A 23,393-nucleotide genomic window follows, 5' to 3' on the forward strand; every position below is an offset into this window, starting at 1 on the left:
GAAAAAACAGAAAGTGCAATCGAGCCAAGTATCACAGCAGATACAGAAGCTAGGATTGTATGACCGGGATTGTACATTATTTGGTGCACAGAACCAGTGAAAACGTTGACCATTAGAAGCTGACCTGGGCGTGGTAGGCGTGGCAGGACTCGGGGCGCCGGCGAATCTTCTGGGACCTCATCCTGTCACACTGCACTGAAGCATTATGTGCCGCGGCGTCAAGGAGCAACAACACAAACGGGCTTCTCTTTAATTCTCATCCAATTATCAACACACTGGAAATGACATATTTCGCCAATCAGAATCTGAGTGAGTGGGGCGAGCGTTGGAAATCCAAACACAATTCTAGAGTCCTGTGGTGGGAAGCTGGGAGAGATCCTGGATTCACTGCAACATGAGCAACTCCTGCTGGTCGGTGTGTGTCCCTCCTCTCCAGAGCCACTGGGACTGCGGTACAAAGGGAACTCATTTGGGAGAAAGTTGAAAAGGGTCAGCAAACCGATCATGTCGACCAAACAATAACAACATCCAATTTGGTATGTGAGTGAAGGAGAGATACTTATAACTGATTCATACGAATTAATAACTCAATTGACACACAAAATATCAAAGGATATATTTGACTTCCTCGGGCGCCATGGTGATGGGTGCGTACTGTCTGGAGCAGTCACAGTCCGCCTGCACCACCAACATCAGCAGGTTGCTCTCCGGTATTTGTTGCACCACAAACATCCTGACACACGCAAACACACACAATAGTAAACGTGTCAACATGTGCACACAAAGCGCAGACAAAGAAAACCACCCACATATTGTATTTAGCACTTTGTCAAATGAGAATTTAATGCAAAACTCCAAATATTAATAACACATCATTTGAAGGCTTATTTTAATGTAAAAATACTTGCATTTTTTAAAACTTAGTTGCACCCACTGCGAGGTTTGACCGATCTAGGTAATAAACATTTTGAAATCCAATAATCTCTCTAGCAGTGTTGCTGTTGGCAGTCTCTATACCTCCTTTGGCCTCATGAGGGCGATCACATTCAATTCATAATCACAAACCTGCTGAAATATTACAGTAACCCTAGTGTCTCTCCCCCCTTTCTTTGTGTTCTCTCTATCTCCCTCTCTCTTTATAACACACACACACACACACACACTCTTTCTCTCTCTCTTGCTCTAAGGATGCTTCTCGGTTTTTCTATAACCACATGCACTCAGATCAAATTCGGTTTCTTTCTACTTATTTGCCCCTGCCTGATACTCTTGTATGAACACACACTGCTCTCAGTGTGCAGAGAGGAGCAACACCATAGAAAATGGATTCGTGGAGGACACTTTAATATGGCTGGTCCAGGGGTAAGAGGGGACTGCACTGCAGATGTGTGTGTGTGTGTGTGTGTGTGCATACGTGTGCATGAGAGTGTGCTTACTTCTGGCAGCGTCCACACTTAATAATGCCGTTGGTCTCTTTGACCGACGGCTCATAGACGAAGCTGGGGTACTCGGTGTCACATGGCTGCAGGTTGTCCCCTCTCTTCTTATGCGCTGAGGCTAACGGAGAAATAGATACGGGTCATGTTTCCAGGCCGGATATTAGAATAAGCGTATGTGTGACGTTTTGTTGATGACTGACAGGCTCAGAGGGTGTGACAGGGAAATGCTGGTTGCTGTTGAAATGCTTCACACTTAAGCCATTTATTGCAGGTGAAATGTGGGTTTGAAAACCAGAAAGAACGAAGCCACAACGGCTGGTTCTCATTTTCACGTCTGGTCGTAAACTACGTTTTCTGTCAGTTTTTCTCAGAATCACATTGTTTCAGTGGCACAGTATGCTTCGGCCTTGTTTTGTTGAACTTGCCAGTTGTGCTTGTTCCTACTAAAAGCTACTTACACAATCAGAGACACCACATTAGTATTTAGTTTGAAGTATTCTACAAAAACACTTCACAAAATGCCACGATGGATCTTCCTAAAAATCACTTGAAGACAGATACTCACACATACTGAAAGATGGCTTGGCTGAATGAAGAGATGACGATGATGATGATGATGATGTGGAGTGGGCGGTAGAGTGGATGATTGGCAGGTGGAGTAATGAAAAAGGGAACGTGTGATTGATGGAAAGACAAGAGGAAGATGAGAGGTGAGGGGATCTGAGGATGCCATGTTCCGGAATGACTTTGTTATTAATGGTGCACATCCTTTACAGGAAACACAACAGGTTGGACTGACACAACAAACGTGTGTCATTAGTCTAATGTTTAAAATGATCCCGCAAGAATTTACTTGCAATCGATGTAGAAGTACACAATATATTATATCTAAAGAATCGACTCCATGGTACACATTGCATCTCTGCTCTGAAGGATGTGACCATTTGCAGAATAAACATGATTTATAATCGTGGAGGTACATTTCTTAGCTCAAGTAAAGGGACATTTGTGACATAGATGGAAAGAGTTTAAGTTTCGGAAGCAAACATCTTTTGCTTGTCGAGCTCACCATCAGCGAGATGCTCCGTGTGCCAGAAGCCACAGATATTAAATTCCAGGAGAAACCTTGTGAAGAAGAGAGGAGACAGAGTGGACAGAGGAAGTCAATTAGCTGGCCATCATTATCAACCAAAGAAGATTGCAGTGTTCAAAAACTGGGCCAGGGCCCAAAGTTGTCTCATGGGAATATGAAAATGGGTCCTCAAATTATTCAGCAGTATTTGGAAGCAGTTTTTTGGATAACTTGATGAGCATTACCAAGTCACTACGGTAAAAAACTGAAATGTTTTCAGTCCAGCACATGACCAAATTATTTTGTAATGTTAGCCAAGGAAGAAAAGCGTTTACACGGAAATGAAGATAATGATAATTTACTGAAGTGATACACAATAGCACACTTGAACATTCTGGTTACCCCTAGCAACACTTACATTAGGAAGTTGGAGAGGAACCACTTGAGGACCGAAGCCAAACCATAGAACGGCTGAAGAGAAAAACAGATTATAGTTACTGCAGAATTGACTGGACCCTGATGGTCTTAATTGTGTCCAGAGTGAGTACATTGTGCATACGCTGAGAAGAGGACGGGCGCTGCTGGCAGAGTGCAGGTTCATCTTGCACATGGCCTGGTAGTCGTACAAGGACACCCTGAGAAAACACACACACAGAGGGACACACACACACAGAGGGACACACACACACACACACAGAGACACAAAAGCATGTGGTGTTGGTCTTCATGCATTATTTAATTTACTTACATTGATTCCTTGACGTCCTGCACTATTGCACACGTGTTGTGTCGCTGAGTTTAACCTTTACACAAACCCTGATCCCTAACTTACCTGAGAAATAAAAGAAACTTGAGGCAGAAAAATCATCCTTGGACTATAATGTCTTCCCTTTTGTGTTTGCAGATGCATGCGGTTGTACAAGTATGAGTGCACAGCCACTGAAGTACATGCATGCTCTAAACCAGTTATGTAATATCTTGTGTCAAATTAAACATGACAAAATAATAAAGCTGTATACAAAATAGCACATCGCTCATGAGATTTCAAACGCAAAAGACGGGCAAAAAGTAAGAGGAAAAAAAGACGCTTAAATGGGAGCAACACATTAAAGCAGGAAATCACAGCATGTACAACGATGGGTGAATTAGCTACCCTCTGAGACTATACCATTATATAGCAACACAAACAAAGCTTTTGAGTCTCTATACTGACAGTAAAGATTGCCCTCCAGGCTTTGGGTTGTATATGCAAACTAATGCATGGCTTAGATGCATAAGAACAACAATGCAAACAGGAAAACGTTTACATGCCACTAGACACACCTCCACAGCAACCCCTTCTGTTTGTGATGCAGCATGAGGAGGACATGTAATCCAATGCATGAGCCACATTCAAATGGTGTTACACGGGGGTGCATAACACAGCACTTTGCCTCTTCTTGCCTTATTGATTTGGAGGAGTTTACATTACGTTTAACATGCCGCCGTTCTTGCAGGCCACGTCAGTAACCACCCGACGCTTTGCTAACAGACAGACGGACCAGACAGAGGAGCTGACAGCCGCACAACAATCTCATCAAACAGTCAGGCTGTGACAACCAGCCACTTACCTTTTGAACATGCCCATTCTGAGAAGTGTTGTCATCACTGATCCGTCAACCTCACCAAAAAATCTGCCCGCCTATTAGAAAGGAAAAAGCACTGTCTGACAGAGGGAATTTCAACTCCCTTTGTTGGTATTCATATTCTTCATTTTCACCTCAATGTGAACTGTTAGATCAACTATTCATGTGATATTGTGTGTTGGTTAAAAAGCAGTGTATCTCATCACCCATGATTTAATTGTCACTTCTCCTTCACATCCTTAAGAATAGTTTTATATTTTTTTGAATAACATGGATTTTTTTTATTTATGCAGAAACTTCGATAAGATGATTTCATGTACGTAAGGTAAATGGGATGCTAGAGCCAACAGACGCTTAGCTTAGCATAAAGACTGGAAACAGACAAAATCATCACATTTGAATATCTCCACTGCTGGTTCAGGTATTCAGGCACCATGAATGTGTTCCACTAAAGGTGCTCGTTTTAGCCACTGACCGGCTCACATTGTTACTTGAAGTGTTTCACAATTCACAAAACGAACGACCGTCCAGAGAAATAAAACGGTTTTATTGACCTTTCACTGGGTCTGGTCTTTTCAAGTCGCACTCAGAGAAGTCTTGTGAAATCCCGCTTGTCGAAATCAGCTAAATATTCAGCCATGATGTTGCAAATCTTTTTGATAACACTAAGCGAAAGGTGATAATAAGTTCTGAGCAAAATCCAAGCCTGTCAGGGCCAAAAACAATCACCTTTATTGGATGTATATTGGCGGTGGGCGATTGCCTCGAATGATTACATCACAGCCCATTTAATGGCTGCTGGCTGCAGCGCTCTCGCTCAATACTGGACCAATTTAAAAAACATAAAAATGGGAAAATAGGGTCCTGGATGAAAAAAAACCTTACCCTTTACCAAAAGGTTCAGAGAATGAGAAGTGGGACTCTTAACTGAATCACAAGGAACATTTAAGTGATTGCATTTCTAGGCAACAGGCACAGAATGTTTTGTACATTCTGAGTGTTTCTTTTCTTGTTAGGTAATGACAATTTACAGGCGTAAGAGCACTCTATAATCAAGTCAAGAGAAAGTCTATGAAGCACATTTTCTGTGTGTGTGCGTGCGTGTGTGTGAACTCACATCTTGACGCTGTTTGGAAATTAGGACGAAGCCATTATTATCAATGACGTAGCATGCAATATCCTGAGATGAGAGACAGAGACAGAGAGAGCACTTAGAACTTATGTAGGGAGAGATATGAGACAAACACCAATAACAAAGATAACTAGAATGGGCACTCGGTAGAGCGCATACCTTCGCATATCACAAGATTGGGCATTGAATTATGAACATGTTGGCATTAGTTGCATGCCAATTGGATATAAATTGACCGTGCTATGGTAAAAAGAAGATGTTGACCTTTTCATGACGTTGACCATGACCTTTGACCCGATCGATCCCAAAATCTAATCAAATGTTCCCCGGATAATAACCAATCATCCCACCAAATTTCATGCGATTCGGTTTAATACTGTTTCACTTATGCGAATAACACACTTATGTAATAAATAAATAAATAAATACGGCGATCAAAAAAAAAACTTTACCTTTTTTTTTTGCGCGTAACAAAGTGCAACATAATCAAAGAATTAAAGTTATGTTGGGACTTAAAATGAAAACTATACTTTGAATTTCTTTTGTGGCTCTATACAATAGCGCAATATACAACATATGTTTAACTCACTTGAGAATTCACATTCACTATTCAATTAAATTCAGTTCATTTACACATCGGACCGACAGTATTATTTACTCACAAAGCGGTCACACTGAAGAGGACACACCCCGTCCGTATCAGAGCACTGCAGGACAGACAGAGAGAGAATATATTATATTCACACAATTGTATAATATTATATCATATGTATTATAAAGATAAAAGAATAAAGGTGAAAGCGGCGGGAAGTGTAATATGCATTATTATCGAATGAGTAAAGTCGATAAAAGAGGACATGTTTGTGTGTGCGAGTCAATGATTCACATTTGCTGTCTGTCTTCTCTGCGGAGGTGTGATGCTTGAACATGTGTCGGTGACGCCTGTGTGCGAAGCAACGTGTCGCTGCTGGTGAGAAAGCGTTAATTCATGTGTGACATCTACCTGCGATCGGCTTCTGAGTGTCTGTGTGTGTCATTTGGTTTCACTGGAGTGTGAAGCTGACTGCACAGAGCTCAGCAGGGGCTGAAGATGTTAAGTCTGGCTCAGTGCAAAAAGTACAAAAAAATAGGTCGAGTGGTGTTTTGAAAAATGAGGCGAGGGGGACTTATGCATACTTACATCCGTGTCATTTGGCTGAGAAGACACGAAAAGAGGAACCAAGAGAGAGAGAACATGAAGAAGAGAGAAACATTACTTCAGTTAATGATGTGTAGGCCGATGCACTGACTAGAGACTGTCTCACTCTGATGCGGTTACACCGCTGTTGACAAAGCCAATCATCATCTCAGTGCACCAAAGACTGCACATTTATTTCCAAGAATGCCATTTTTTGTAGATTTAATTACAGTGTTAACAGATTTTTAAGCAGATATGAAATAACTCAATTAACATTTGAATCAACGTTTCAATTAAGGTGGTAAGTGCTTCTTCCATCATCATAAAGAGAGGATTTTGGTATCGGCTATTGCACGTGGAGGTTCTCTATCAGCACCGTATGAAACACTTAGCCTCATCAGTGGAAGGGTCATGAGTCAGAAGGTCAATAGTCGTCCTCGTGACTTCATGGTCACATCTTGTCTCCAGTGTCTGTGTGGATTAGTGTCTGTGGACAATATGTCTTTAGAATCATGGCCCGGCTATATGGAGCGTGTCACAGTGCGAATGAGACAATCTATCATCCTTTTCAATCCTATTACAGAAAAGTGTCAGTCTTTCTCTCTGCTTCCCAGCACTCCTGAAATAAACTGCACTTCATTGAGCCGACTGACAGAAATGATGCTCCTTCCACACGTGAGAGACGTATAGAACACTATTGATTTCAGAGTTTGCCGTTTAGATAACTCGGACCCCATCTTTGTGTAAATGTATCTCCTCTATTAGCAACACTTCTGTGTCTCATCCAGCCTCTTTACCTCCAACATCAGAGCCAGCGTATTGAATGGAGGGCAGCATGTAAGAGGCTGTTCCCGTGTTTGTAAATGTGTCTCATGTGGGAGCTCCAGGAGGAGCGTCGTTTATCACTCTCATTGCCTCAACCTCAATCGATCAGTTTCTAGCCGCGACTGGTGATCCTGCTGTCATCTCACGTACACACACATACACACACACTGAGCGTTGATGTGCCATAAAAGCCTGATTTTTAAAACACTGAATTACATTTTTTTTTAGAAATACACTTTTAGAAGAGCTGCTCCATTTCTGACAATTCTATTCAGATAAAACCATCACATATTAATGATTGCCAAAGTACATTTGCTCTTGCAATTGCATTAATTACAGTACTTACTGTTGTACTTTAATTTCACAGTTAAAAGTTGTAGTGCAGTGATATCGCGCACACTGAATGAGAGTAACGACTCTGGGGTTATAGAGAAGAGAAGACAAGCTGAGTCCCGTTCACGAGATACAGAGCTTGCCAAGATGTGGATGTAAAAAAAAAAAACTCTACATCTTTTCATTCTCATTACCATCACCCCATCGTCTCTCACTGCATCTACACTCCATCTTTACACTTCGGGATTCACCCGCAATATTTTAATGTGATGTAGTTTTGCAAATTTAACCAACGTGAGAAAGGGTTCTCTTTTTGTTCTGTCGTATTTCTACTACTTGTTAATGTCAGAACATTTTCCTCCTAATATTCTAACTCATTCCTAGATGGAAGCTCATGCTACACCACTAATTCATAATTCATCAAATAATACCAAAATATTTCTCTTATTAACACCTAATGATGCAATAGTGTGAAAATCAGAGTTAATCAATATTTTTTTATAGATGCAATTATTATTCGCAATACGTAAACACGATAAATACAATAAAATGAAATGCTTGTAACACCTTTACTGTAACGTAATGCATAGGAAAAATGGACGAATATTCAAAGATTTAATATAATTCAAGAAATGTTTTTATCAAATGTAGAAATATATTTATTTAATGGTGTCCTGTTGATTTATAACTTATATTTATTCATTCCTGTATTTATTTATTTATACATTTATTTCAGCATTTATTTATTTATACATTTATTTAAGCATTTATTTATTTATTCCTATATTTATTCATGCATTTAATTATTTATACTTAAGTCATTTTGAGTCCTCCATAAAAATATACAACGTTTTCTTTTAATTGAACACTGAAATGTGTATTTTGAATGTTTATTTAGAGCACTGACCGTGTCTTAACCCAGTGGGCTAATATGACTCGCTCTTTGGCAGAAGTCTGTTCATGTGGATGGTTGGTAGCCATGTGACCGGTTATTGCACTTCCTCCTAAAAATATGTCATACAGGATGTACTGTGTGTATCTTCACCCCCGAGGGAGCTCAACACGTAAAATAGATAACCTTCAGAAATTCACAGACACAAATAGACACAAACTGCACACACGTGCATGGATGGACTACACGGACAAACACAGTTTGACACACACAAACCCTTATTAAATACAGATGCTTGAGAGGGAATACATGACAGGACGATGATTATGTAACCTATCTGAGAAGAGGGCGGGTTAAGGAGAGCAGCTGAGGCAAGAAGGAGGGAGTATCGGAGATGAAAAGGGAAGGACTGAGAAGAAGCAGAGGACATGAGAATAGAGAATATTGAGAATTTTGGAAGTAGAAGAGAAAGTCAAAGGTGCACACGAGAATGGGTGTTACCTTCAGCATGAAGCACAACTCAAGTGGATAACAAGGCCACTGCAAATAATGATTATACGCTCCTAGTTGATGTCTATGGACATAACAACACACTTGTGCACAGATGGTCACGCACAAGTGTCAACAGGACACGCATTAACATCAACTGACGCACACATGTATGGTAATCTCTTCTTCACACCTCCACAAACACACACGGAAACACGCACTTGGGAGTTGCTGAGCCTAGCCGCGGTAGCTATCCATCATTTAATGGAGCAGTCCTAATGTTCTTTTAACTGCTGTCATTTCCAGCCATGGGAGCAGAGGAAAGGAACGGCCAAGCTATCAAACACCTGCTACAGCAAAGATGATTACGCCAAATTAAGTATATTGTCCCGTTTAAAATGTTTTCAGGAAGGTATGAAAGAACTCAAAGGATACCGAGCTCCTCCACTGAAAGTAGTGCTGATGGAATTCTCCGAGCAGCACAGTTAATCAGCTGAAAGCAATTCTAATAATGACTTTTAAGCTTTCTAAATTATATTTCTGGCAGGGTAAGGCCTCTTTAAATGGTGGTTGTAGTGATATGGAAAACAATCCATGAAGTTATGAATCAAACAAAGCTTGAAAGCTTTAATTACCGACTAATGGAGCAGAAAAACAACCTTTAATCATCACTGACTGCTTGTCATACGGTAATTAATGTTGCCAGAACGGCCAGGTGGGCCAAAGAGATATTCCTGAGCACAGGATGGAGGCCACGGGTTAAACTTTATTTCGGGGGGTGGTGTAATCCCTCAGTAAGTAAAAACAAAAGCATGATTGTTTTGTTTTTATTCCACAAGCACTGTTCAATATAACAGATATAACCATACATAAATAAAAGACTTTTCTCTCTGAGTGCCAGTGTAGTGCTAAAATTAACTTGTTTTATGGTGGGCATTAAACAATAACTATGAATCTCACATGTAAGAAAACTAAACAATGCTCAGTGGTACCTGACATCAATGATTCATGATTTTGTTTTTCAGATGCTGGCATCTATTAAATGCAACTGATTTGAAATGCAAGAAGTTGTGAAAAGCTGACAACGAAGCTAAACGTCAACGTGTTGTTATCGAGGGTTTGATCTCAATAATGTGAAGGAATTGAGGGACATGAGCGGCCTCTGTGCTACCGTGGAGTCACACAAAATAATATACCGTAAGAAAAGAGAATATGTGCATCTTATTGAGCCTGTGTATACTTACCTGTGATGCAATAGCCCAGAATATAGACTCAATCAGATCCAGAGTCATCTGGACACCAATGGCTGCACAGAGAGAGAGAGAGAGAGAGAGAGAAAGGTGAATTAAGTGAGATAAAATATGCCTGTACATAAAATTAAGTTAAATGGATGAGTTGGGAGAGAGAAGGTGCAGGGGGACGAGAAAGGAAAAGTTCAACGACGAAGAGGCAGATTTGGGAGGATAGGAAGAAGGAGAAGGTGGAGAAGTGGCCGTCTCTCAGAAAGGCAACCTGTGCTGATAGTGTCATGGTTACGACTCAGAGGCATGAAGAAAACAATCTACACCACCTGTGGCTACACATCATGATCTTTTGAGTATTATTATCTCAAAGTTGTGTTGGATACCTTTGTACCCATTCTCTGTTCTCAGGTTTTTAGGTCTGTAGGTTTTCAAGATGAACAGCTGAAGTAAAGGTTGACACATTGAGATCTCCAGATTGTTTGTGAGTGAACATTTCACGTTATTTCTCTTCTTCCTTATTGGAAAAAGTTCTAATTTGACAAAATCTCTCAGTAGTTTTTCTCTTGTTTTATTTTGTGGTCAAACTTCCATTTCCATACTTTGAGATACTGTGGAAAAATATGGAAAAAGTCATATTCCTAACACTACAATCCTTTCTCTCTGATATGCATCAGTGATTATAGGTGGTACATTGTGTGATACCAGTTTTAATATTGCAGTATTGCTGCTAGTAGGACGAGTATAAATATATAAATAGTATTATCAACAGCATAGCTGGTCATAGAGACCACTGCCGCGATAACATTTTCAGTTTAAGTAGTAATTTATTTAGAAGTAATACAGCCATTACTTATAGGCTATAGGAGGAAACTTTAATTCCAGCAGTTTTGAAAAGAGAACACTTAATGAGCCGGTTAATGTCCCAGAGTGAGGGACCATATCTTCTCTCTGGGCTCTCGGGCTGGAGGAGTAGAGGAGGACCTGCTGTAGAGATCAGCTCTGCCTTCAGAACTCAACTTATGAAAATCATTTTACAGTCACTGGCCTTCTGAGCCTCAGTGAACTGACTATTCTGAGCGTATGTGTGTGTGTGTGTGTGTGTGTGCACGCATAACACAGCACTCTCAGTCCCAAAACATGAAGCCAAGAGTTAGTGTGCGTTTGTACATGTATCCCACACACACTTATACACACACGCCAGAGGAGTGATTGCTTGTGTCAGCTTTGGGCTGTACGTCCATCAGCATTTTGGTCAGCGTGGCAATGCGGAAATAAACTGTAATTGCATAAGTTCTCAGTGCACACACACACACACACACACACACACTGCAAGGGATGATATGACACTTCATATTAGCATCAAATAATCACCGTCCCCCCCCCCCCCCCCAGCGTGCCTTTTACAGCTACACGGGGGAAAGCCTCCGCGGTGCACACACACACACATGCACACACACCTCGTACATAAACAACCTGTATCTAGCATGCACTAATACCCAACTACACGCATGCACATCATGTACTGTCATCATTCTGTCATCAGAATAATTATTGTCATTGAGTTAGTGGCAAAAAGGCTATATTAAGAGGGATATTAGTCTATTATGGGCTTGTCCTTTTTTGGACTGGTTGCAGAGAGGAAGAGAAGTACTAAGGAACAGACTAAGTTGGAGGAGAAAAAAGAGAGTGGAGAGAGAGAGAGAAAGAAAAAAGAGGGATCATAGTCCTTTTTTGTTTGTTTTGAAGATAGATACATTTGAATACATTAAAGGACCATACCAGTAGGTTACTCATCCCATTGACATGATGCGACATGTTTATTTTATTTAAAATGTATTTTTTTTTAATTAACCTAATCTATCACAAGACTGCAATAGATTTTGCAATTTGTTAGGTTAACAAAATGAAAGAAAACCAACGGCTGCCGTAGAAAAACCACATCATAAATTTAATAATAAGACATTTTATTTGTACAGCGCTCTAAAAGGCACTCAACGGTAAAAACATAAACATTTAATACACTGTGTCGCATTACTTTGAAAACGGCCAGCAAAAATGTAAGATATACAGGACTGTCTCAGAAAATTAGAATATTGTGATAAAGTTCTTTTTTTTCTGTAATGCAAATAAAAAAACAAAAAAGTCATTCTTTTTTCATTATTAATCATCAACTGAAATATTGCAAGCCTTTTTTTAATATTGCTGATTATGGCTTACAGCTTGAAACCCTTGCAGGTGTTTCGAGTTAATTAGACAATTCAGTGTGATTTTTTTAATACTACTAGTATTTTTTTTTTTTTCATATTATATTATTTAGGAGAGGATAATCAGCAATAAATCAGAATAAAGGCTTGCAATATTTCAGTTGATTGTAATGAATCCAGAGAATGCATGTGACATTTTTATTTAATTAAACTCATCACAATATTAAGAACTTCATTAATTATTATAATAATCTGAGAAGCGAACATCATATTCTATAATTTATATTACATTCTGTGGCCTTTCATCTCAGCATATCGGCTGAAAAGTTCAACACAGCTCACTCAATTTTGCTTGTAAAAGGCTATTAGGCAATGAATTATGGATCGCTGAGGGTAAGAATAAACCACGAGCTGTATGTCCTCATGTGGATCAGTCTGGATAATATAAGGAAAAGGCTCTGACTGTGTGTTTCGGTTTGTGACCGTCTGGATGCTCGTTTGGTTTGTGCTTGTGAGACATGGATTCTGTCCAATCTCTTGAAAATCAGCCGTGACGCTGTAATCATTCATGTACAGAGACAGGTGTGTTAGCTGATTGACGAGTTTTTTTATCTGTTCATATCGCTCATGTGACTCCAGGACGGCTGAGCAGTCATTTTACAATAATGATCATTTATTTTATATTTCGGAACAATGTGAAAATTCCAGCAACACATTTTCATATGTGACCGGCCATTTACAGGATGCAAAACCAATGCTCTTTCATTTGTACCAAATCACGACTGACTTTCTAGGTGGTGTTCTCCATAGTGTTCGTGAATGTCTTGGACACATCTCTTCTCCTTAATAGTGATATTGACCGTGACGTTGTGCCCCTGCACCATAATCTCAGATAAAGTGTTGGAAGGCTAAAGGCAGCAGTAATCTGGCTGAGAGGCAAAATCTAATTAAAATCATCCTCTGAGGTTAGTGAGCTTCAGAACAGAAGTGTGTATGTGTGTTTACATTGTAATATATGTTTCTCCCATTATGTGTAAGCAAACATTTCCCAATGTGTGATAAGTTTACATACACATGTGTACACAAGAATATGACCTTGAATGCATGCAATTGAGTGTTTGTGCTCATTAGATAGATAGATATATACTTTATTAATCCCCAAGGGGAAATTTGTCATCACAGTAGCAGCACCAATAAACTAAACACACGAGAATAAAATATAAAATATAAAAAACAGGGATGAGAGATATAGATGTATACAAGTAAAATATAAAATACAAAATGAAGTATATATGTATATAAAATGAAACATATATGTATATATATACACACACACAGACAAATATAATACAATGACTGTGCAAAGTATACAAAGTAAAATATAAAATACAAAATAAAATGTATATATATATACAACATATATGCATACACAATACAATACTAATGACTGCAGTGTAAAAATTAAATGAAATATAAAAATATTAAATATAGACAGAGTGTGCAAAATGCAAAGTGTGTGTATGTGTGTAGTGTAAATGAAAATGAAATGTGTGTGTGTGTGTGTGTGTGTGAAAGCCTCACAGTCTGAGTTTGCAATGAGTGTGAGATGTCAATCACAGTGGAATGTGCCTTCCACAGGAAATAATTTAATGAAAAAAAAAAAAAAAAAAAAAAGTAAGCCACCAAGAGCCAGAGTTAATTGTTTATTACGCTAACGAGATAGCGGGATGAGAGACATAAGAATGGCAACTGTGAACGAAATGTCTGACAAAGAACCGGGGGAACACGGGTAAACAGCCTCCACGCTGTGTTTCTTTTATTGGGTTTCCCGTTGGTCCCCCGTTTGTCCTGTGTGTGTGTGCGTGTGTGTGTATACCTGGGCGTGGCCTTCCCTTCCCCGTTGCCAATTAACCTGCGCCCACGCAACCCATCCACTCATCAAACCCCACAGTGCATCTCGCCCAGTTCTCCCTCCACTCCCCACCATCTCCTCAGTCTTCTCACACTGAACTACGTCTATGGCCAAACTTGTTTGTTTCGACCTTCTCTTTAACCCGTGCTTCCCTCAGCTTCAGTCCCCCTCAGAACCCCTCAGAACCCCCTGTTCTCAGCCTCGCCGACCCAGTCGACCACCAGCCCTCAGGAATTGTTCCTGTCCAGCCCGCATAGGAAGCAGGTCCCCGATCCCCTTTTCCAACTCTGCTTCCCCCTTGTGTCGCCTTCAGGTCAATATGACCCGATTCAATGTTTAACCCTCCTGTTACCTTTATATTTACTAACATATTTTACCCTTGAGGTCAATATGACCCCAGCTATTAAAATCTCCAGAAAATTATTAGAATTAATATTGTTTTCCAAGTTTAAGTGTGAGGTACTTTATGTTTGTTTGTTGACTCCCGAAAGAACACCGACATAAACATTGAATCGGGTCAAATTGACCCGAAGGCGACAGGAGGGTTAAATATTGAATCGGGTCAAAATGACCCGAAGGCAACACAAGGGTTAATAACGATGACTGTGAACTACTCCGCTGTTCTTGCTCTCTCGCACAACCATGACACCTTATTGTTGCCCCATACAATAAATACATGTAGCATTTGATACATTTAAAAAAAAATTTGCATTGGGAAATTAGTGTTACCAAAATGCATTTACAAAAGTCAAATACCTCTTGCAGCTATAACACATCATGTTTAGGAACTAGGGCAGCAAAACTCTTCCACCAATAAACAGAAAGAGGCAGCGAACGGTGACCAGCTTAGTGGCCTTTTGCTAAATGAGGAAGGGAGTGTCAAGTGTCTGACAGACTGTGAAGAGAGAGAGAGAAAGGGATAAGGGTGGTGGAAAAAGGAGGAGAGAAGGAAGGCACAATCTATCTATCTGTCTCACGTCTGTCCGTCCGAGTGTGGGGATGCAGTTCTGTAAACTGGCGCCTGCATTGTGTGCACACATTTTGTACATTGCTTAATGTGTTTGGCTGTGAGTGTGTGTGGTGTGTGTGTGTGTGTGTGTGTGTGTGTGTGTGTGTGTGTAAAGTGCAAAGGTGGCACTGGAGGTCAGCTTGTGTTAAATGACGGTAGAGGAAAGCCGGTGTTGATGGCTCCCTTAGCAAGACCCTGAAGTAGAGGCTAAATATATTGAAACACACAGACACACACACACACACACACACACACACACACACACACACACACACACACACACACACACACACACACACACACACACACACACACACACACACACACACACACTATAGAGCAACAATTAAAAGAGTGTGGGCTGCAGGAAAGACACACAGAGAGATAGGCAATCAATAACGCACGGACGATGTAATCAACGTAACAGATTAATTGATGTGTTGGAGTCAGGTGGGAAGACACAATGATGGAGGGATGAAGTGGGACACAAGGGAGGACAGGAAAATGGTGAGGCATGAGGCAGAGCTGATGAAAGAGGATTAATTGATTTATAATAATGTTATGAGGTGGAAACCCTTTTCATTTCAACCAAACATGGCTAATAATAATAGACCGAGCAAGCTCACATGGTTGTGTGTGAGCGTGCATGAGAGCATGTGTGTGTGTGTGTGTGTGTTTCTCATTCTTTCACGTACATGTGTGTCTATGTATGTGTGTGTTAGAAACAACAAGAGGTGGGAGGTGTTGAGAGGAAAACAAAGAGTTTGTGTGTGTGTGTGTGTGTCTGTGTGTGTGTGTTATAAGGATGTGTAAGAGTTAGCTCTTAATTTAAAATTCACACCTTTTAGAATATAATTCTGTTTTTTTATTCCTGACCAACCCGAGCATCCCCGATGACACATCACTGCAGCGAGATGGAAACAAATGGAGGTCGGGAAAACCGGATCTTCATGGGGTATTAAGTGACTCTTTCATTTCTGATTGTTACAGACACTTTACTTCCATTAAGTGGATGCAATATGGCCTTTGATTATCTTCGTACGACAGGATATGAATGAAGTGTGAGCTTCCATGCAAACCTAATCCTTAAGTGGCTACAAATTGTGTGATTATGTAACCACAGACACATTGTACAGTGCGGATACTGAAGTGAAGTCTTTCAAGCCTCGTCCTTGAAACACAATCTCTTCGCATTGCATTCTGGACCTTTACATCTTCTGATGCTCTTCACATGCTTGAGTGATAAATGTCTGCCCACAACTATGTCGAAGGAAGAACCTTTGTTGGGAAAGCCTTGAAAACTCTCCATTTGTGCCGGTTTTATACAAGCAAAAGGAACAACACCACAATATCTATATTTAATGTAGTTTGGGGCTAGTTTGAGGTCTCAAATGTGTGTGTGTTTTCTTTTTGAAGCCACTGTGGACAATAAGATCACTGTTTATCTGAACACATGTCAACGACTCATCATCTCTCTGTCTCCATTGTCTCTTTTCTTCTTTCTCGCACTCACACATGCACACAGGCGGTGTCGAAAACACACAATGACACAATCTCGTCTCCCTCACAAACACAAAAGCACATAATTATAGTTTTTATCGACAATTGCCAAACAAGGAAGATGAAACAGAGGCAGTTCAGAACATTTGTTGTCCCTTTCTCTTCCTTGTTGTCATCCGTCCCACTCTCTTTCTTTCTACCCTCTTTTTTTTATGTGACCGTTTGACCCCGTAATCCTCAAAGTATCCAAATGTCTCGACATCTGTCATAAACCTCACATTTTAATCTGCATCTTGCCTCACTCTCTCCCTCTGCTGGTCTCTATTACTGTGTAGTTTTACACTAGCGTTAAAGCTACGAAGAAGAACGGTGCGTGAATTAAAATTGCAAACATATGACGAGGGCAAAAGGGGATTCATGCGATGCGTTACATAAAAAGTATATTATTGTATGCCGCGAAGTTAATCACGCACTGTTCCTCCTGCATATCTTAGAATTGGTTTCTCTAATCAGTAGACTCAATTAAGCAATTATAGTCTGATTGACGACGTTGGAAAATGTGCTTCTCAATTGTTTTTATTTTTGACGGAATAATTGTCTCGTATTCTGGGCGGTCACCATCACTATTTGCTGACCTGCAATTAATGAGCAAAAATGTGAACTGACTAGTAATTCAATGAGCTCTATATTGTGTCTCTCTCTCTATCATCTATTTAATATAAGTAGATTAAGACGTAGATAAACGTTTTTGTTGATCAGAACTGGCCTCTGTACATCTTTACTTGTCATGTTGGCAAAGGCTATGTATACAGTCACAAGTCCCTCTTGATGAGGACTTCCTTCATCTGACTAATATCTCCTATCCAACATTATTTTTAAGGAAACTTAAAGACAGAATCGAGTAACCCTTCCACTCAAACACCAAACTTATTGCTGGTGTTTCTCAAAAGAAAAGAGGGTTATGTTCAACTACGCCGGAGGCAATCCCATGATTTTGTGATGGGGAGTGTTCAATACACTGATGTTGCTGGGCAACTAACACGGCTGCAGCCAGGAAAAAGAGGCAAATTCAGGAGTTGATTTCAATGTTTTGAATAGAAATCCTTGAGGTAGGACACACCACAAACACACCTGCCCACAGATTTTCCCACATGCAAAGTCAACTGATACACCAGCACATACATGACCTCACGGACATGTACGATTAGAAAACAATTACAATTTTAAATTACTTTTAGATTTAGAAATGTATGGGAACAGTCAAATACAAACTAGCAGGAAAGTACACACAGCCAAATGGATGTACTTAACTATTACAACAAGCAACCGAATAAACCTGACCTCTGACCTTAAACTAAAGTCTAGTTTAGTCAAGAAAGAGGGACAAGAACATGTGCACACATGCACACGTACGCACACACACACACACACGGACACACACACACCTCTGTTTTGAAGCTCACTAACCTCAGAGGAGTCGCCAGAGACTGCACTGACATCGCGTTACCAAAGCAACAGGCAAAGGCCTGGGATTGGACGAAAGAATGATGACTCAACCTCCCTCCCTCATCGACCTTCTGTCTGTCTTCCTGCCTGTCTGTCCGTCTCTCCCTCTCTCTCTCTCTCTCTCTCTCTCTAGCGGTGTCTCTCATTTTCTCATGCGCAACTTTTTGAACATCAAGGATGCAACCAGAGGGGCATGCACGTGCAGAGCCACATGGTGTTTTTATAATAAAAGAATAGAAAATGGGGCACGTCGTCTCGGACTAACTAACTTTGACACAAAGGACTCACACAAACACACACACACACACTGAATGAGTCTGCAAATTTGAGCGTAATAATTTGACAAGCAAGTAGCGTAATGTTCTGTGTAGTACCAAACAATAAACTATACACTCACAAATGTAAGAGGACCTAAGTGTTAATGTTTTTGTTATGATGAAAGCCATTGACACAGCCAACAGGTGGACAGAGGATCCTGCCACCCCAGTGTAACTGTCCCACAGGTGATGAACAGAAGTGACAGGCTGTTAAATGGGTAGCCTGTTTCTTTAAAATGGAAATACATGCTGTTGACATTGTGTGTGTGTGTGTGTGTTTGGACCTTCCACGGCAGCAGAGCCTACCTTAAGTTAACCTAGTTTTACAGCCTTCTTGAGCAGGCCTGTTGGAGGCACGCTCACTAAATCATTCATAATGGAGAGACGGGGAGAAACATGTTCCTGTGTGTGTGTGTGTGTGTGTGTGAGAGAGAAAAAGAGTGACCAAAAACTGCCATGCTCTTTCCTCTGTTCTGAATGTTTACATGGGAGCTTGCTGCTCATAAGTAACAGGGCTATTTGGTCACACATCAAAAGGAAATTAACATAGCGTCATGTTGGTGTGAAATTCAATTACCTACAAAAAATGTATAATGTGAAAGGGAATTAACTTGCACTGTGTGTGTGTGTGTGTGTGTGTGTGTGTCTTTCACCTCTTTTTCCTTAAACGCACGTATACCATTTCCTAATTGCAAAATCTAAGTATCTACATTTTAAAGAGATAGTTCAACATTCTGGGTTGATATCTCTTCCTGATGCTTCTTTGCAGAATGTTCAATGTGAGTTGGACCGGCACGCTGGCCCCAGATGTGAACTTGTTGTGCTGATGTGCGCTGTCACTTTTCACAGCTGTTGTTCGGCAATAAATAATAATAATGTACTGTAACCCCCACGAAATAGATTTTTTTTTACATTCAGAAAAATAACTATTCCTTTAAGATAAAGGAAAGAAAGATATAGATTTATTTATTTACCTCAGACTTCCCTCTCTCTCGTCTTCTGTTTGGTCTCTCTCATAAGACAGATGGTGCTCGCTCACCTCTCCCTTCTATCTTTTTCACTTGATTCCTCTCTTGTTGCTCGTCACTCTCCAAATAAATCATTTACGTTGTAATCCCTGTACTTTTCTGCTCACTTGTCCTCTTTTTTTCACCCCTTCTCATCCCTCTCTTTTTCCCTCCCCCACTCTCGTCTCCTGTCTGCCCCACACCACTCTGTCTCTCCCTTTTCCTCTCCTCTAGGAAATCCCTCTCTACCATCTGTCTAGCTGTGATGAATCCAGAGCCTTTCAGAACAAATCAACTTGGCCAAATTAATGAGTCTCTCTGCAGGGGATACACTTTGCATGAGTTTGTGTGTGTGTGTGTGTGTGTTAGTGTGTGCACCTAAAATACATCATAATCCGTTGGCTGTAGCACTTAATTTATGCTCCAGTGACTGACAGCATGTTACAGGGAAATACAACAGACAAGGCGGGTTCACACATTGAGTTTCTTAAACTATTACAGACCCCAGATATATAAAGAAACCTCATGTGACGACAGCGATACCATAAATAAAATATATGACTCAAAAGTAAGGCTGTAAATAAGGTGTAACATGGTATTTTATGAATAACTGGTAACTAAAAAGAGCCACACACTAAATATAAGAAATAATGTAGCATTTGTTGTTGCTTTTTTGTGTGGGCACGAATGGCAGTTTTATTACATAGAAACAGCAGAAAAAAATGGATTGTTATAAATTAAGAGATACAGGATGAGTGCAACATAAGGTCAACACTGATGATGCACGTTTACCGAGAAAACATTACCTTTCCAGGAAGATCAAGAGTCTCTTTCAGTGGATGTTTACATCAGCCCATTGAATTCACTTGTAAAGTACATTGCGTGCTCCCGTACCTACTTCAGTTTACCCAGATAGGAGAGAACATTTAGATCTCGCCACTGTTTGAGCGGCAATCAAATAGATTGAATGGAATACTGAGTTTTAGAAAAACATTTAATAGGGCTTTAAATAATAATGAGAATACAAAAGGCTATTTGCAAAAGCCTTTCTGGAAAAAAGGTGTTTCAAAGCATGAGCAGAAACATGATTGATCTCTAATGGAACAACCCACATTGAACAAATTGATCGAAGGGCCATAACATAGTTTGGTCAACATGAGGCTAATTCCTGATAGAAAACATTGATATATGGGAACAAAGACACCGATGACTCATGGGACGGCACCATAGACATATACAATGTGTGTGTGTGTGTGTGTGTGTGTGCCTTGAAGTCACTTTGCTCCACGCAGGAAGTAGTGGTTGTGGCGCTAAAGGTGCCGGGCTAGACCCGTGTGTTAATACGAAGACTCGAGCCAATTCATCTTCACTGACATTCACCCAATAGCACAGTAAATTACAGAGTGAGGGTGGAGGTGTTAAAAGATAGAGAGAGAAAGAGAGCGATAGAGCTGAGGGAGGAGATAGTCGAGAGAGCGAGAGAGAGAGGGGTGAGGACTGCTGCAAAAAGGGGAGAGGCAATACACCTCCATAGAGTTCACACAGCAACTTATAATGAGTGCAACAGAGTTTAATTTTGTATATCATCAATTTCAGCGGCAACGAACAAGGAGCGCCGGGATTTAATCATTCCTCCCGGATAATAAATTAACCAATATTCTTGTGGCTGCACGGGGGAATGAATGTATCTGATAGAGAACTGCTGCGGGGTGGGACGACAATAGCCAGGCAGAAAGGTTAAAAAATACCCTTTCATGCTCCAAACCACTGCCGGTAATCATTTTTCACAACACGTATATCCGTAAAAGTCGCCTTGGCAGGAGGTGCTGGCATTAACAAGGGATCCTCACGCCAGAAGGCCTTTATGCCACATCACTGGGAGGACCAAATGAATCAAGCTTCTTATCTTGTGTTAAACACCTCTTCGCTCTCAATCAGTGAGCTCCGTCTCCAAGGAGCCGCCTGAGGAGCTCGGGCCCGTCTCGGTCTTTACATCGCCACATTGCTCCACGATGGTTTCAACGATTTCATCCCATCCGGACATTATTTCTAGCATTTTGTGCCGTCTACTTGAGCATTTCTGGTGAACGCAACGGTAGACTACGACTGTAGCTCCAGCTCGATCCGAGGTATGAGAGGTGGGACACAGAGTGCAGAGGCGAGGATTGTCAGTGATTTACCCGATTCTATTCAACGCTAAAGGCAGAGGCACATTACCGTACGTGGGGATCAAGAAGGGTTTGGGGCTCAAGAAACCTTTTTTTTCTCCGATGAATGTCCTTTTCAACCATTGGGGATTTCTTTCGGGTTACATCACAGACAGCTGTCATTTCATCTGTTGCAGACTGAAAGGGCAACGGAAATCAAAGTCAAAGTTGAATCAGATCGAATTTTGAGTGGAGCGGAGGGACGTAACATCCCAAGTGCTTCTGTAGGGTTGGCAACGCCCACTCTCTCCATCGGGGAGCCGTGGCTCAATCAGATGCAAATACAATGCTGCTGCCTGGTAAATAGAAAAGCTAGAATCCATATTGTGATTTATTGTTAGTTATCTCGGTACATATCTTTTTTTTATACATGAATGTGTTACATTTCCTGTCTTACACTAATTCAATGATTCTTTATTTGTCCTGATTAATTACAATATGACTCTTGTTTGGTTAAACAAGCTCACAGTGTTTTTGTGCAATACTCAGTATGTATGAGTACATTCAAATTGGTAAGGCACATTATGTAAAGCGTCAGCTTACAAAGCTGATATGTTGTCTTTGTTCCCAAATAATGACTTATTTACAGGTTCAGCAGGAATGGGGCAGCATTGAGTAAAAACTTAAAAATGCTCCGTAGACCTGAGGGGTCGTTCAGATTCGAGTCATACTCGCTGACTTTGTACACATTATTTTTGTTACGAGGTGCTTGATCAAAACGCTAAAGGTCCTGGCTTAAAGCTATTTGTCGATCATGCTTATTTATGTATTACTTATTGGCAGTGTTGGGCAAGTTACTGAAAATTTGTAATTAGTTACAGTTACTTCTTTTAAAAGTAATTTAATTACTTTACCAGTTACTGTATATCAAAAGTAATTAGTTACTAGGGAAAGTAACTGTAAGTTACTTTTATGTCTGCTTTTTTAATGTAATGAACAGTAATGAACAGTCAAACACAATAAACATATTTTTTAGACCTATTTATTGCAATCAACAGGGCAACAGGCCTTCAAATCAAGCAGTAGTACAAAAGTCCCTTTTAATACTTAACTTAATACAAAATAACTGTCTCAGTCATTTAACAGTTTTTTTTTTTTACCACATTAGGCCCAATGAAATAAAAGTGATTGGCCTACAGTATTAACACTAATTAAAAGAGAAAACAAAGGTGCCTTGAGGTGCTGCATATAATTGAATATGTGATTTAACAAAATGTTTTCAAAAACATGCCTCATAAAAGCTAAATATAGATAAGAGATGAGATTCTCAACAAACGTTGAAATGGGCTAACAAGTCTCATCTCTCACCTCTGACCAGTAGCCACAACATTGCTAGCTCTCAAACCAGTTATTGTACCTCAAGAGAAGCTTCTCAAACTTTTGATCTGAGAGCCTATTCAATATCAATATCAATATTATATATCAATATTTGCATAATATTTGCAGTCTATGGATCGCCATATTTTGGGTGATATAAAAAGGCTAATATTTTAATTCAATTTA

General features: G+C 40.3%; 1 protein-coding gene across 3 annotated transcripts in view; it reads right to left on the reverse strand.

The window, feature by feature from the left end:
• The window catches only part of cacna2d4a (calcium channel, voltage-dependent, alpha 2/delta subunit 4a), an 82,182-nt gene that overhangs the window by 801 nt on the left and 57,988 nt on the right, over positions 1-23,393 (reverse strand). The window contains exons 29-40 of one of the 3 annotated variants that reach the window (XM_056424334.1): positions 10,229-10,290; positions 6,449-6,463; positions 5,931-5,975; positions 5,254-5,316; positions 4,122-4,192; positions 3,071-3,146; positions 2,930-2,982; positions 2,509-2,564; positions 2,005-2,025; positions 1,437-1,557; positions 615-733; positions 125-204 (exon numbers count right to left, since the gene is read on the reverse strand). In XM_056424334.1, coding sequence (XP_056280309.1) covers positions 125-204; positions 615-733; positions 1,437-1,557; positions 2,005-2,025; positions 2,509-2,564; positions 2,930-2,982; positions 3,071-3,146; positions 4,122-4,192; positions 5,254-5,316; positions 5,931-5,975; positions 6,449-6,463; positions 10,229-10,290 — 782 coding nt within the window. Of the gene's footprint in view, positions 1-124; positions 205-614; positions 734-1,436; positions 1,558-2,004; positions 2,026-2,508; positions 2,565-2,929; positions 2,983-3,059; positions 3,147-4,121; positions 4,193-5,253; positions 5,317-5,930; positions 5,976-6,448; positions 6,464-10,228; positions 10,291-23,393 lie in introns of those variants that run through there. The other 2 variants (XR_008832968.1, XR_008832969.1) reach the window with 2 other exon arrangements.

This window comes from Pseudoliparis swirei, chromosome 10 (assembly GCF_029220125.1).
Source record: "Pseudoliparis swirei isolate HS2019 ecotype Mariana Trench chromosome 10, NWPU_hadal_v1, whole genome shotgun sequence".
Lineage (NCBI taxonomy): Eukaryota > Metazoa > Chordata > Actinopteri > Perciformes > Liparidae > Pseudoliparis > Pseudoliparis swirei.